The following is a 15,649-nucleotide window of genomic DNA, read 5'->3' as shown; positions in this document are numbered from 1 at the left end:
TAGATCCAGAGACATAGAAGCATGGAACAGACTGACGAATTTCAGAGGAAAGGTGGGGTCGGGTGGGGAGAAATTAACTTAAGAAGTTATATGCATATATGCACAACCCATAAACACAGACGATAGTGTGGTGAAGGCTGGGGGGGCGGTGCAGGGTAGAGGGGATCAATGGGGGAAAAGGGGGACATCTGTAATACTTTCAACAAAAAAGATATATTAAAACATTTAAAAAAATAAAATAAAAATGCTGTAAACTGTGAAGAGAACCTCACTACTAGTCATACAGAAATAAGTCTCTCACCTTATTGGCACATGTCCGACATCAAAATTTTTCATGTAATGTGAACATTCCATATCATCATGAACAACGCCTTTTCCTGTGCTACCAAAGGTTTCAATGGCATACACTTCTCCTTCCTAAAAAATACGTTAGAGTGGAGAGACAAGAAAAATTCAGAACTAATCAAAGTTACCATATCTTAACTTCTGGCTGAGGTACTCCCTACTTCATGGAAGAAACATTAAATACTCTTGGCAGTCACCTACCTTTCCCTGCTTTTTACCCCCATAGCACTTTCTGGTCTTTCTGTGTCCTCCTATTAGAATGCAGGCTTTATACAGCAGGGAATTTTGTTTTGTTCACTACTATATCCTTAGTGCCTACTGAAGAGACTGGCATATCAATGATGCTCAGTAAATATCCACTAAGCGTTGAATAAACAATCCTCTGACATACCCAATTTCCATAGCTGATTTGAGCCCTGACTAGACAAAATTTGCACACTAACGTCATGGCTTGTGTGGCATAGTTGGTTGAGTATCATCCGTGCACCAAAAGGTTGCCTGTTCAATTCCCAGACAAGGACACATACCCAAGTTGGGGGTTCGATGCCCAGTCAGGGTGTGTGGGAGAGGCAAATGATCAATGTTTCTCTCTCTCCCCCTTCTTCTCTCTAAGATCATGAAAAAGTCTGTGTGTGTGTTTCTTTAATTTGCACACTGATATGGTCGAAATCCTGTCAAGGTAAATATGTATGGCAAGTTAATTTTGCTCAACATGCTATGTACTCAACCATCAATAGCTTTGGTTTGGAAAAAAGAATCAAAATGCTTCACAAAGAACACATATACCTCCATTCTTGTTGCCTCTCCTCCTTTCACAATGGGTACTGTTTTCCCAGCATGTATTCTATATGGCCCAATTGAATGTCCATTTAAGTTACGAATTGGTTTCACTGGCACAATAAGAAAAAAATAGTTACTCAGGGTCTCAGGAATCAAAACAAATCTCTTGACCTTTAAGTATAAAGTTCAAGCATTTATTTAAAAACAACATATGGCTCTAACTAAATAACCTCACATTAAGGTAGTTAAAATACAAAGTGAAAAACTGGTATAATATAAAAAGATGTTTATTACAATGTTATTAATTTAAAACTAAAAGGGAATAAGGAGAGATGGTGGAAAAGAATAAACTTTGTGATGAGGACACCAGGGAGGTTTTGTTAATCAACAAAAATAGTCATAAGATGATGCCACGTACATAATTATGAACACAAAAATTATATATTGTTATAGACTAAAAGGTAATATATAAATGAATATTCTGTGTGAAAATGACAGGATTATGAAACCTTAAATTGTACTACCACATCAACATTTCAAATGTTAAAAAAGAAAATCTAAACAACCCCAAGGTCCTGAGATCAATGATAAAATAAACTGTGGTATATTCACACATGGAACACTACTCAACAAAAACAAAAAACTAGGTATACACTGAACAGCTGAATAAAACCTAAAGAAGAAAATAAAAAGATACAATTATATACATAATGTGCAATTCCGTATATATATATATGTACATTTATATTTCAAAATTAGGTATAATTATATTACTGTTTTGGGATGTGTGATTAGATGGTAAAAGATATAAAGAAAAGCAAATGCAAATACTTTAGTACTCAAGATAGTGGTTTACTAGAGGAAGGCTGCTGTAATTGAGAAGGGCTATATAGAATTGGGGGCTTCTAGAATGCTGGCAATATTCTACTTCTTGAGGGATGAGGTCACATAACTTTTAAACTGTATGATTGAAATGTTATATTGTATTTTCAAATAGTGTTTATTATACTTCACAATAAAAAAGGTTTAAAAAAATCTAGCTCTGTAGTGCTAAAATAGTCAGAACTAGCTACCTTTCTTCTGGGGCAATATTAGGTAGCAAGGTTGTTTTCTTTAATCCTCACTAGAGGATATTTTTTCCATTGCTTTTCAGAGAGAGTGGAAGGGGGCGGGGGGGGGGGGAGAGAGAAAGACATCGATGTGAGAGAGACACATCAACTGGCTGCCTCCTGCACATGCCCCCAACCAGTACTGGAGCCTGCAACCAAGGTATGTGACCTTGGCAGGAATCAAACCCGGGATCCCTCAGTCCAAGGGCATAGGTGCTAACCACTGAGCAAAACCGGCTAGGGCTAGGTAGCAAGGTTTTTTCCAAATCTGTAACAATGAAATAATGACAAGTATATTATAAATTTACGGGGTGGTACAGAAAAATAAAATTTTCAATTCTTAAAAAAAATATTCCTTCTTGTAAGTGATGAGCTAAAATTATTTAAAATTCAACAAGTATTACTATTTCTCTAAGACCTAGCAAACTGACCTCTTGGGCCAATCAAAAACACATTTAAATAAAAAGAGATTAAAAAAAAAGATTTTTAAACAAAAACACATTTAAATAAAAAGCCAATCTAACACATAACCAAGTTACACAAAAGCAGCAGGGCAGAGGGGTATCCATTTTTATATTACACAGATTTTGACAGCAGCAGGCTAATTCTGGGACCAACAGCTGTAAAGGTAACTTTCCAATTCTATTATCTTCCTGCTCAAGGTAAATTTAAAAATATCCCTCCCTTGATGGCCCAGCTCTCTACTGTGGTTTTTGGGAATTGCCTCTGAAAATTAAGATGATAGTCTATTTCTTTAACTTTCAAAATCATGATTTGTCTATACCCTTTCTGCTCAAACTAGTAAAAATGAATTCTGTCACCTTAAACTAAGAACCCAAACCAATACTGATACCTAAAAAGGAGTACTGAAATAACAGAACCTAAAATGTTGTACTAGCTTAGTGGAAGAGGTAAGGCAGCAGATATTAAGGATTATAATAATACTGCAGAGACTGAAAGTAAAATCGTCACCTAATATACCTTGAAAGCAAGATGGCATAGAATTAGGAGAAAACAGAAAGATGATTTGAGAGGAACTTGAATGTTCATTATTTGTTGTGGCACCAATCCCAAACTGGGGTTGGAAATGACAAATATTTGTTAAATACTAATAAATTTCAACACTATCATAAAATTTACATTTCTAAACAAAACAAAAAAACCCATGATATCATTAATCCTATTACAGTAAAAGAAAACCTTGGGTTCTTAGAGGTTATAGGATTATTGAGCTCAAACATAGACCTGCCTGACCCAAAAGTGTTTTCTTCATTATCTCATACTACCTCCCATCCAAGTGTGAGCAGCCTTAAGATATTTTTGATTTGTACAAATGTTTACAGGATTAGAAATCTGTAAGAAATTTCTTATCTAGAAAGTTACTTTTATAGCTACTGGTCCCAGAATTAGCCTGCGGCTGTAAAAAAAAACCTATGTAACATGAAAATGGATATCCCTCTGCCTTGATTCTTCTGTACAACTTGGTTATGTTAGGTTAGTTATTTTATTTAAATGTATTTTTTCCTTAAATAAATTTCTTAAAAGAAAATCTTCCTTTTACATATTTAAATGTGTTTTTGATTGGTCTCAGGAAAAATCACTTTTGCACTTGGCAGAAACATAACAGTCTATAAGTATCAACAGGGTAATGCAAAGAATACTGAATGCTGTGAATTTACTGAAGGGCAAAGAAGTATGACAGATGCCACTTAAAGGACAATAAAGAGACAAGATTTGGTTAAAAGGAAATGTAGGAATTCTGTAAGAAAGTTATTAGGACAGGGGTTACAGTGAGCAGTGAGCATAGATTAGGCAGGAGGATGGTGGCTGAAAAGTAGTCAGACAGATGCTGGGAGTCACAGGAAGGCTGGACTGATGAAGAGCACCAGAAAGCATAGGTCACTCTGGGACTGTGTACCTAAGGCTGTGGATGGAAAAGAGAGGCAAAGGGAATACAGATTAAAGGAAGTGCCCTGGCTGGCATGGCTCAGTGGTTAAAGCGTTGGCCCAAGGACCTAAGGGTGAAGGGTTCAATTCCTAGTCAAGGGCATGTACCGGGTTTTCGGTTTGGTACCCGGACCCGGTTAGGGCACGTTCGGGAGGCAACCAATTGATCTCTCTCTCTCTCCCCCTCCATCCCTCCTTCTCTCAAATATCCTCAGGTAAGGATTAACAAAAACAAAAACAAAAAACATATTAAAGGAAGGATACTCAGGAATAAATAAGCCTCTAAATTTTGCATTTAACTTAAAAAATAAATGAGAGAGTCACCAATGGAAAGAGCTTCTGGCTTCTCTCCGATTCTTGATTTGACTAGTCACAGAAAACCTATTCTGCATTTTGGCCACCCTGGAATAAATCCCCAGGTGTCTTTATCAGCTACCAAAGGAGTTTGGCAACAGTTCCCAGCTAATGACCACATGCTCCTCCTACCATGAGCAGGTCATTTCCTCTCTTTATATTCCCAAGAGATAAAGATGAAGCAGCTGACCCAAAGGAAGCACTCAACACAATTTTTAAAAATTATTTTGCAAAGGTCACATGAATTTCAAATAAGATACATTTTTAAAGAACACACCTTGATATGTCTTCCCATCTATTTCAACCTCATAGGATTCCATTACTTCTTGGATGGCCTCACCAACATCACAAAGACGAACATCAATTCCAGCACACTAAAGAGCAAATAACGTATACTCAAAGAGCAGAATTTTACAGCAACTTAACTTCTTAAAATTTTAAAATGAGGGACAATCAGAAAAACTGCTTTGTACATTATAACTCCCACTATAAAAACCTTTGATATATTATAATTATCCACTTAAAACCCAAAGGGCAGTGGACTAGCCTTACATAACTCAAAAACCTTAAATGTGCTCAAAATATGTTGAATGAAATGGTGCTTACAGTTCACATACCTTTATTCCAGTGTTAGTGGCATCTTTTACAGCTTTTAATAATGTGTCATATTTGGGATTAAAAGTGACAGTAAAAGCACAGTCAATAATTCTACCTGAAAGAAAAAAATTCTTTAAGTTTACTTATCAGCTAGTCAATTTGTCTACTTTATAGCATCTACTCTATTGCTTATTCTTGCTAGTTAACAGGAAAATAAAATGATGGGCTCAAATGAAAGCAGCACTCAAGTACCCAGACAGCATTCAGAACCAAAGGGGAAAAAGTATAATTAGTAAGTTATATAAAAGGTTCAGAATGAAAAGATTAATTCCAGGGGTAGTACATATTGCTTCAGGACAGCACTAATTCAGTACTCACCAAGGCAGGCAAAAATATAAACAAACAAATCAAAGCGAGAAAAGCCTAGGGAACTAAGAAACAGCAATGCAGGCAGAGAATATGTGTAGGTCCCTAGGATGCTAACCATCAGTCTGGCTTCTTTAATTTAATAAAATGTCAGGGAAGTTCTTAATCTAAGCTTTGCTTTCTCACCTGTTAATGAGATAAAAAGGTACTTACAGAAAAGCTGACAAGTATATAAAGGTTGGTAAACTCAAAGGTCTAAGTAAACATTGTTGTTATATGAATAAATGTCTGAAATAATGACCTGAAGAAATGTAAGATTCTATTTTTCATGCCTTGATACAAAGGGTAAACTTCAATTACCTGATGGTTTTTATTACACTCTATTTAGTAGGATGCTTTAAAGCAAATTTCAAAATCTACCTCAACACAGCTCTACTAAAAAGTGAGGCATCAAGAAGAAAATTTGGGAGTTCAGTATCTATAGCCCAATCCAACAGAGACAAGACTAGTCTTTTATAGGGAGAGGGTGGGTGAAAATTATTTCCCAAAACTCACCATTTATATGTGTTCCAAAGTCTATCTTACAGATATCATCATACTGTAATACTGTTGTGTCACCAGCATTGGGTGTATAATGGGCAGCACAGTTATTGAGAGAACACCCAGTAGGAAATGCCAGGCCTGCATTTAATCCATTCTCTTTTATTAGCTTTCGTGAACAGTCTTCCAACTTTTCACTAAAAAATAAAAACAAAATTTGTTTACTTTTACATATTACATAAGGTATAACCTTATATACCTTATAGCTCATCATGTTCAGAAAGTTAACTAAAACAAATTACTTTCTGGGAGTGATCTGAACACTTTCTGAACGTGAATAACAGTTCTCTGAAGCTATGAAAACAGTAGCTCATCTCTAAAAGATAATTTAATTCTACTAGAAATCTGGAGAAATGAAAGGATAGGACCTAGTTTTCCAGTAGATAACATTCTTGACTGAGACTAATTTAAATGCTGATTACATTTTATTTGCTCAATTTTGCATATTTTGAAATCTGACTCAGAGAATTAGGTTGCCTTTTATAGCTCATTATTTCTCAAGGGGAAAACTGGAGAAATAATTACTTTCATTGGTTTCTTCATTACATTATAAATATGTTGTGTGTCCAAGGATTTTAATTTAATATGAATTGCTGGACAGAAAATAACAGATTTCAGGACACACAAAAAATAAGAATCAATAATGTGTGCATTTGCACATAAGTGTACAAGTACAAAATTAGGATGGTTGAAGTACAAAAGTCCTAAATGGTTTCCTCATTACATCAACATTACAAGAATTTAGAAAATGCGTCTAGAGCTGTCGCTTAAAGTTTTAACAAGGTAGTAATGAAAGCCAAACATTACAATTGAAAAGTCAGCTCTAAACAAATTTTTTTCTCATGTTCTTACAAAAACATATTCCTTTTACCAGATTTCTATCATTGTCATTCCAGGCTTGATCCAGCTCATAACATATTTTCTAACTTGTCGATGTGCTTCCGCAGCTTCTCGAAAATCATTCCAAATCTCTTCACTAGCTTGATCTAATGCTTTCTTTTCTTCACTTGTAGTTCTCCAAGCAGCTGTTCGCCTTTATAGTACACATAACATAATATTAAGAATTTAATATTTTGAATTTAATAACATAATTTAAGAAACAGAACAATAAAAGTAAAAGCTGAGAGAGATAAAAATATACTAATATGACATTTTAGATAAAAATATTACATATTTAGTTTCTTTCATTAAATGTTAGCATAGCTTCTGAATATAAGTAGTCAAACACTTGCAATCAAGCCAAATCATACTAAATACTTTCCAAGAATCTTAAAAAAAAAAAAAAAATCAAGTAAGATTTCATTCATAGTCAGAGGAACTAACATCATGCCACAGAAAATAATGAGAGAATCAGAGAAGTCAGAAAAGAGTCCTAGATACCAAGCAGGTAGGAGAGAAAAAGTCATCATTCCACTTGAGGTAATATATACAATAAGAGACTTCAAAAGAGCACACCAAAAATTAGCATTTAACATCACCGATAGGGCAAGTACTAATACAAAGACTTGACCTGAGTATCTGCATACACCTTCCTCAAAGCATAAAATATTTTTTTTGTGTGGGAGTTTTCTAATTGTATATATATAGAAGAGGTAATCTTCCTTGAAGGACATGGCTCACATTTTAAAACTGCCAGGAATAACAAATTTTTATTTTCAATATCTGGGAATGAGGAGATCCACTGATTCCTTTTAAGCAGTACATTTTGAAAACTAACTTTTCAAATAAAAATCATTTTTAAAAAGTTGTTATACTTTCACATATTCTTAAGAAATACTGAATATATAAGCCCTGGCCAGGTAGCTAAGTTGGTTAGAGCATTGCCCCTATATGCCAAGGTTTTGAGTTCGATCTCCAGTCAGGCCACATACAAGAAACCACCAATGAATGCATAAATAAGTGGAACAACAAATCGATGTTTCTCTCCCACCCCCAACTCTCTAAAATAAAAATAATAAAAATACTGAATGTAGAGTTCACAATTCAGTGATTACTGAGGTATAAAATAATACTTAGTATAAAAGTGCCTTCAAGGAATTACTCCTATGGCCTCAAAGCTAGTGGCTGGCAAAATACGGCCTGCAGGTAAATCCAGACTGGCACCTGTTTTGTAAATAAAATTTAACTGCAGCCCTGGCTGGTGTGGCTCAGTTGGTTGGGCGTCAGTCCCGTGCACTGAAGGGTTGCTGGTTTGATTCCTGATCAGGGCACATGTCCAGGTTGCAGCTTGATCCCGGTAGGGAGCGTGTAGGAGGCAGTGAATCGATGTTTCTCTCCACCCTCCCCCTCTAAAATCAATAAACATGTCATCAGGTGAGGATTTAAAAAAAAAAAAGGAATGACAGAATAAGAAATTCACTGTATTGCAGTCCCCAATAAAATAACTGATAAAGCAAGGATCATAAATGAATATTAAAATAGTTAAGTAAAAGGTTGCTGAAGACAAGGATATTCCAATGGTACCAAAGTACCTCACAGATTACATGGTAACTGCAAAAAGGAAAAAGTATCTTTGAGAAAGAAACATTAAGCTGGTGGTCACCATATTAACCAAGTGATCAAATAGAGGTAAACTAATTGAACAACCTAAAATTACATCTGATGCAACAGACTATAATACGAAATACTTTAATATCACTTATAATATATCCTTGTCAAATATGTTTAATAAAATTCTCATCTAAGCCTTTACAACTAATTCCAGTTTACAGAAAATACAGAAATAGAGAAAAATGTTTAATGACACAAGGAAACAATGGGCGAAATCCCAGAATATGAGCTATTTTAAATTACCTGATTATCTTTAAAAAGTCAATGCAATGGAAGAGAAGGAGGTGGGGATTCTAACCATATGCAATGTATGAATCTTGATTGGATCCTGGTTTAAGGGAAAAATAACTAAAAAGATGTTGCAGGGACAACAGGAAAAAAATTCTAAATATGAACTAGGTTATTTACATGATACTGGGAAATTATTGTTAGTATACTTAGTTGTAATAATTTGGAGAATGTCTAATTCTAGGGAGATACATGGAAGTTTCTAGAGGTGAGGACTCAAAATAAGACATTTTTAAATGGCCCAGACAAAAGAAAAACATCAACAATAATGAAAAACCACATACATACACAGAGATTAAGCACATATGGCAAAATGTTAAGCACTGTTTCATCTGGGTAGTTAGTTCTCTGTCAACCTTTCTCTCTGGAATTCACTATAAAAGTTGAAAACAACATATTTATCCCAACATTGTTTATAATAGTAAACAACTAGAAATAAACTGTATGTCCAATAAGAGAGGACTGGACAAATAAATTATGGTTTGTACATGGATGTGCAAAATTATTCAGCCATTAGAAATACTGATGGTTTCTTTATTAACATGAAAACTAATTTTAAAAGGGGTGCTACTGTGGTATAGCTCTACTTTGGAAAACTTCTAGAAATTTATAATAGACATTTATCTAGAGAGACTTTAGAGCAGGGACGGGGAACCTTTTTCTGCCAAGGGCCATTTGGGTATTTATAACATCATTTGTGGGCCATAGAAAATTATCAATTTAAAAATTAGCTATAAAAAAAACTCCTAGATTTATTGAATTTCGAGTCCCGCCTGCAGTTGCCTTGGCAGGGCAAGACCAAATGATTTCATGGGCTGGACATTCCCCACCCTTGCTTTAGAGGAAGAAACATTAACATGAATTAAGGAGATTTTTATTTTCTTCTTTTTGCTAAACTGTATTTACTAACTGTTCCATAGTATGTATGACTTGTAAAATTAATATTCCCCCCCAAATTGTCTGCTAAATTTAAAAATAAAGAATTTCAAAATAATTCATTCTACTTCTAGATATTCAGAATAAGAGAAAAATCAGATCCAATTAACATACTACAATGTTCATCACAAAAATTTTCCTAATAAAGTTTTGAAAACAGTATAAGTATTCAAAACTAGAAAAATAAGTAATAAAATTATGCCAGATACAGAATAGAATAGCATTACAGCCAGTAAAAATTGGTTTAAAAAACTTTTAATGACACTGGAAATGCACACAGAATATTATATTTTTAAAAAGGGCAACAACCATCACAATAAAAACTGATTCAAAGATCATCAATGGATGCTACATGCAAGGAGGACGTCCTCTTTTAAGGAATGAGATATTCTCATATTCACAAAGTCGTTTCCTACAAATTAGTACTTACAAGAGGAAAAAAAGTATTGACACACTAGAAAAACTGGATAATACCTTATCCAAGTGACAAAAACTGACATCATGTGCTTCCAGATGTGATATCCCTAAAAAGGACACTATATCTACCTATCTCGTATACCATCCAAAATTGCACAACCTACTCCCAAAGAGTTTAGAAAAATTGTATGCATACAGATTCACCAATATAACATTTTCTACATTTGCCTTCTTTCTTCCAAAGAGAAAACAGAATGTTATTTGTATATTACACATAATATGTATAAATGTTATATTTCACCGACAGAACAATAAAAGTGGCAAAATGTTAACGAGAATAAGTGAAAAGTATGTGGGAATTTTGTGTACTATTCTTACAGTCCAGTATTTCTGTTAAGTATTAAATTATTTCAAAATAAAAAATTAAAATAAAATAATGTGCTCAATATGGGTGGTAGTTACACAGGTGAGTGCTTTGTGATAATTCATGCAATTTACAATTAGTTTATCTAAAAAACAATGAGGGCAAGATACAGAACTAAATTTAATAGTTTACCAAATCTATAAGATTATTTATTCTGATCTATTTGCAAAGTCAAAACTAGTTGTATGAATGTCAAAAAATATTGAGATTTATCAAAAAGCAAAGATAACAATACCTTAATTTCTTTTGTAGTTCTCTAGGACAGCATATAGCATTGTTTTCAATATTTAAGAAAAGTATTATCCCAAGAGATATTATAACATATAACTAACACCTTCTTTTATTGTTTCAAACCCAGAAGTTATTCTACCTATACAATGTTTATTTTGCAATGGAAAATGATAGCAAGGAGGGATTTACAAAATCTCAGTCAAAGATTACTTGTTCCACCATTCCACCAATTCACAGTGTTAAAAATATTAACAGTCTGTTACAACTATAGGAAATCAATGGTTTTCCTCTACTTTAGAAATAAGCATATAAAAAGGGAAATAGAAATAAAAATTCCTCATTCACATCAGTAACAATACCAGTAAACATTTAAGGATAAATTTAACGTGCTTGCACATACACTCAAATTGGAACGATACATGACACCAGCACAGGGATGACAGGCAAATTTGTGAAGCGTTCCGTGTTTAAAAAAACAATAAATTAGCCTGGCCAGCATGGCTCAGTGGTTGAGGGTCGACCTATGAACCAAGAGGTCATGGTTCGATTCTGGGCCAGGGCACAATGCCCAGGTTGTGGACTTGATCCCCAGTAGGGAGCCTACTGGAGGCAACCCATCTATGACTCTCTCTCATCACTGATGTTTCTATCTCTCCCTCCCTCTCTCTGAAATTAATAAAAGCATATTTTAAAAAATAATAAATTTAACAAGAAAGGGACAGGACCTACCTGGAAAAAAAAATTATCAGAGTAAGTGGGAAAATATTTCATGACACTAGATAAGACAATGTGACCTGTCAATTTTCTGAATACATAAATGTAGTGCAATTCTGATGACAATATTAACAAGTGCATTTCTCTGTGGGTAGGTGTGTTAAGACTATATGACAGAAAATAGCTAAGAAAAGTATAAAAAAGAAACTGGGTATGTGTGGCAGAGGAGAAAGACTGTCTTATCAAATTATCAAAATAATGTAATTTCTAATATCAAATCAAAATAGTATTAGCATAGGAACTAACAAATAGATGAAAGGAACAGAATAAATAATACAGAAACTGGTTCCATTATGTATGAGAATATATAGCTGACCCCTGAACAACATGTGGAGTCCGGGGGGACGGACTACCGAGCAGTCAAAAATCCATGTATAACTTAAGTCAGCCCTCTGCATATGCTAGGTAGCTCAGCTGGTTAGAGCATAATCCCTACACACCAAGGTTGTGGGTTCAATCTCCAGTCAGGACACATGAGAATCAACCAATGAATGTATAAATAAAGTGGAACAAATCGATGTGTTTCTCTCTCCTTTCCTCTCTCTAAAAATCAATTTAAAAAACCCACAAAACACATAATTCCATTATATAAAATATATGACAAAGTGGTCCTTCAATTGAGTAGGATGAATTAATAAACAATTCTAACACAACTGGCTATCCATTTAGAAATGAAATTAGTGCTCTCAACATTACATAAAAAATTCCAGATCACTATTAAAAATACAATGAAACACAAAATAAAGAGTTGAGAAAAAATAAGACTGCTAGGAATCCAGAAGTATAAAATATAAACATATACTGTATTTACATATTTAAAACTTCTGAAAGAGCAGAAGCACAAAGTCAACAAGCAAAAGATGCTCAAAATCACTAGGAGTCTGGAAATCATAAAATAAAGTATTAAAATATTCTTTGATACAGGAATCTCGCTCTTGGAAAATTTTCACATAATAAAACTGCCAAAGCATAAGGAGGTATACACACACACACACATATACATATATATATATATAGATTTATACATATATATACTTAGGTATTTATTGCAGAATGGTTTATAATGGCAAAAAATATTGGAGACAAAGTAAATGCTCACCAATTAGAAAATGGTGGAATAAAGAATGATATATTCACACCATAGAATATTATGAAGCTATTCAAAAGAATTACAGAGCTATTCTGACTGACTTAGAGGATCTTTCAAGAGGTAGTACTGAATGAGGAAAGCAAGGTGGAGGAAAGTATCCCTGATTTCACTTTTGTAAAACAAACAATGACCAAAACACTCCCCTTACATAAACAGACATAGTTTACACATATATGAGCATAGAAAAATATGGAAGGCTACCTGCTAGGTGCTTACATGGGTCTGGAAGGAAGGGAAGGAAGAGGGAACAAGCAAAAAAAAAAAAAAAAAAAAAAAATTAAAAAATTATATTTAAAAATAAATGTGATCACATCATATGTACTATGAAAATTTATGTAATTACTATAAAATTACGTCTGTTACATTTTAAAAACAGATGCTTCAAAACAGGGATACTGATTAATGAATTCAATTTAAAGAAAAGGTGCCCATGCCATAAAATTCCATAACTTTACAGACTTTTTCCCTAAGAGTACTGGGAACAAGGAAGGTGGTAAATATATAAAAACATCATGTTCTTTTCTAAGTTTAAAAACAAAACGACGCCTTTACAAGTCAATGAAATAATGCTACAGTAGAAGCTTTCTTAACCAACTATTGCAACCACTCAACCAATGCTCTTGATTCCCTCTGTAAAACATACTAATAATCATTGTATTCTGAATATTAGTAGATGACAGGTCCATATTATGAATAATAACAGCGAATACTTAATGCTTACTGTGTCTGTTACTCTGCTAAGTGCTTTACCTATATTATTATTCCTCACAACAACCTTATAAAATGCCTTTTTTTTTATGGATGAGGAAATAAAACCAGAGACATGATAATTACTTGCCCAAGTCACAAAGCTAATAAGTGTTACTGCTGGGATTCAAATGCAGGTAGTTTAGTCCCAGCTTCCATGCTCTTAACCAGTCTGCATAATGCCACTATGAGTGTCTGCTGACCACCATGAAGGTATCCTTTTAAAACACTTCCAATAAATCAGGTGATTTGTTCCAAAATTTGTTTAAGTCATCTGTACTTACTACTATAACTATGTTATTTAATTATGTATTACATAAAAAAACTGTTTCTATGTAAACTAAACTGACTACTCAGAAAAATCTCAATAAAGGCAAGTCATCAAAAAAATACTGTCAAATTAAGTGAAGAATTATAAATTATTTCAGTAAAAAAATGTAAAGATATAGATAGGCATCATCCCTCAGATTACTTAGTTGTTCTTCCTCACAGAAACTCAAAATGGACTAGACTCATAGACAATGTATTACGGATATAACTTATGGGGGGAAAAGTAGAGTCCAATGCGAATTCATCCTCAAAAATGAAAAACAAATGTTTAAGTTAACTTTTGTCAATAAAGATTTTTACTTTTTGTGATCCCCATATTAATATACTTTTTTGATTAACCAAACTACTGGTCCCAATCATTTTGGATAAGAGGGCTTCTACTGTATTTTCTCTGCAACAAATTCACAAGCTTTTATTAGGATAGTGGACCAAGTTCTGAGAAAAATCAAATCCGCTTTACTGCTAAGCTACAATTTTAAATGTTAAACTGGAAGTTACTTTATGATCCTTACCCATCTTGTGTGGGTGGGTACTCGCATTCTTGTCCTTTGGGAAATACACCGTTAGGATACAGGTCACATATTGGAACTGAGGGAGGGTCTGTTTGAACTTTTGCTGTGAGATACAAATAAAGCATTAACTTCTGTAGTTAAAAATAAAATTAAGCAGTTATTATTACAGTTTTTCTCAGTTTCTAATAGTTGTGATATGTCCTAATTTTAAGGAACCTCCTTGCTGATTATAGTTAAAAACACCATGCTGGTCACCTCCTCTCTGATTTACTATTGCTTGGGAATAAAAATATTCAATTCCTCAAGACTTCATTATGTATTTAAACAGTATATACCTTAACAGAAAGCACACTTGTAACATTTTTGTCTTCATTTACTATACTGAAAATGGGATAGCATAGATAGGCTGGCTTTCACAAATAAAAATCAAGGAAGCAACAAGAATATAAGAAATCCTATAGCAATAAAGTAAAAATATAAAGCTATTATATATTAATAAAACAAGCTAAAAAACTTATTTCAAGGGTATATTAGGTATAAAAGTTAAGAGTGTACATACCCAGTGTTAAAAGACTTGTAGGTAGCCATACACAAATTTCCAGATACTTGAAAAAAGTTAACAATACTTAGCAAACATTTTAAGGACATTATTTCCCAAACTATGTTCTAAAACCAGTGTTTTGAGATGCTTTTAAAAGGTAGCTAAGAAATTTGTCTTCTAAATCCCCCCCCCAAATATATTAGAACTAGTTGTATAGTTCTTATCATACGAAGAACTGCCTTTTAGTAAAAAATGCCGTATTCCAGGTATGGCAGGAAGTTGCATGGGTTACTTTATGACTTTCAATGTATAACTGTAGCATTTACCAACTAAGTTGAAGTATGTGGCTTCCTTTGGATTATTACTGATCTTACGTTATAGATTTTTGTCTTAAATTTTAACACATATTTTGCTCTTTTGTTCTACAAGGGGGGGAAAAGAATGTGTATAAATAAAAATACAATCATTTATTGATTCAAATCATTTATCTATGAAACTACTTTTTTGGTTTCCTCCTTTAACCCAAATGCTCAATATCATGAGAAACAACTGGTCTAAAAGAGTTCTATGGGCAAGTAAACTTGAAAGACACTATTTTAGGTTCCTCCTAAAAGAAAATATTAGAATTTAAAATTTTTAAAAATCTTAGAG

The 15,649-nt window shown here is 33.6% G+C and overlaps 1 protein-coding gene across 1 annotated transcript in view; it reads right to left on the bottom strand.

The window, feature by feature from the left end:
- METAP2 (methionyl aminopeptidase 2) overlaps positions 1–15,649 on the bottom strand; it is a 31,417-nt gene that overhangs the window by 3,528 nt on the left and 12,240 nt on the right. Inside the window, exons 4-10 of the mRNA XM_081130678.1 lie at positions 14,458–14,560; positions 6,970–7,131; positions 6,054–6,235; positions 5,153–5,247; positions 4,813–4,909; positions 1,132–1,235; positions 302–417 (exon numbers count right to left, since the gene is read on the bottom strand). Coding sequence (XP_080986804.1) covers positions 302–417; positions 1,132–1,235; positions 4,813–4,909; positions 5,153–5,247; positions 6,054–6,235; positions 6,970–7,131; positions 14,458–14,560 — 859 coding nt within the window. The remainder of the gene's footprint in view (positions 1–301; positions 418–1,131; positions 1,236–4,812; positions 4,910–5,152; positions 5,248–6,053; positions 6,236–6,969; positions 7,132–14,457; positions 14,561–15,649) is intronic.

Source organism: Miniopterus schreibersii (assembly GCF_964146895.1).
Source record: "Miniopterus schreibersii genome assembly, chromosome: 2".
In the NCBI taxonomy this organism is placed as follows: Eukaryota; Metazoa; Chordata; class Mammalia; order Chiroptera; family Miniopteridae; genus Miniopterus; species Miniopterus schreibersii.
Note: the sequence above shows the minus strand (reverse complement) of the source record. Positions and strands in the feature narration are given on the sequence as shown.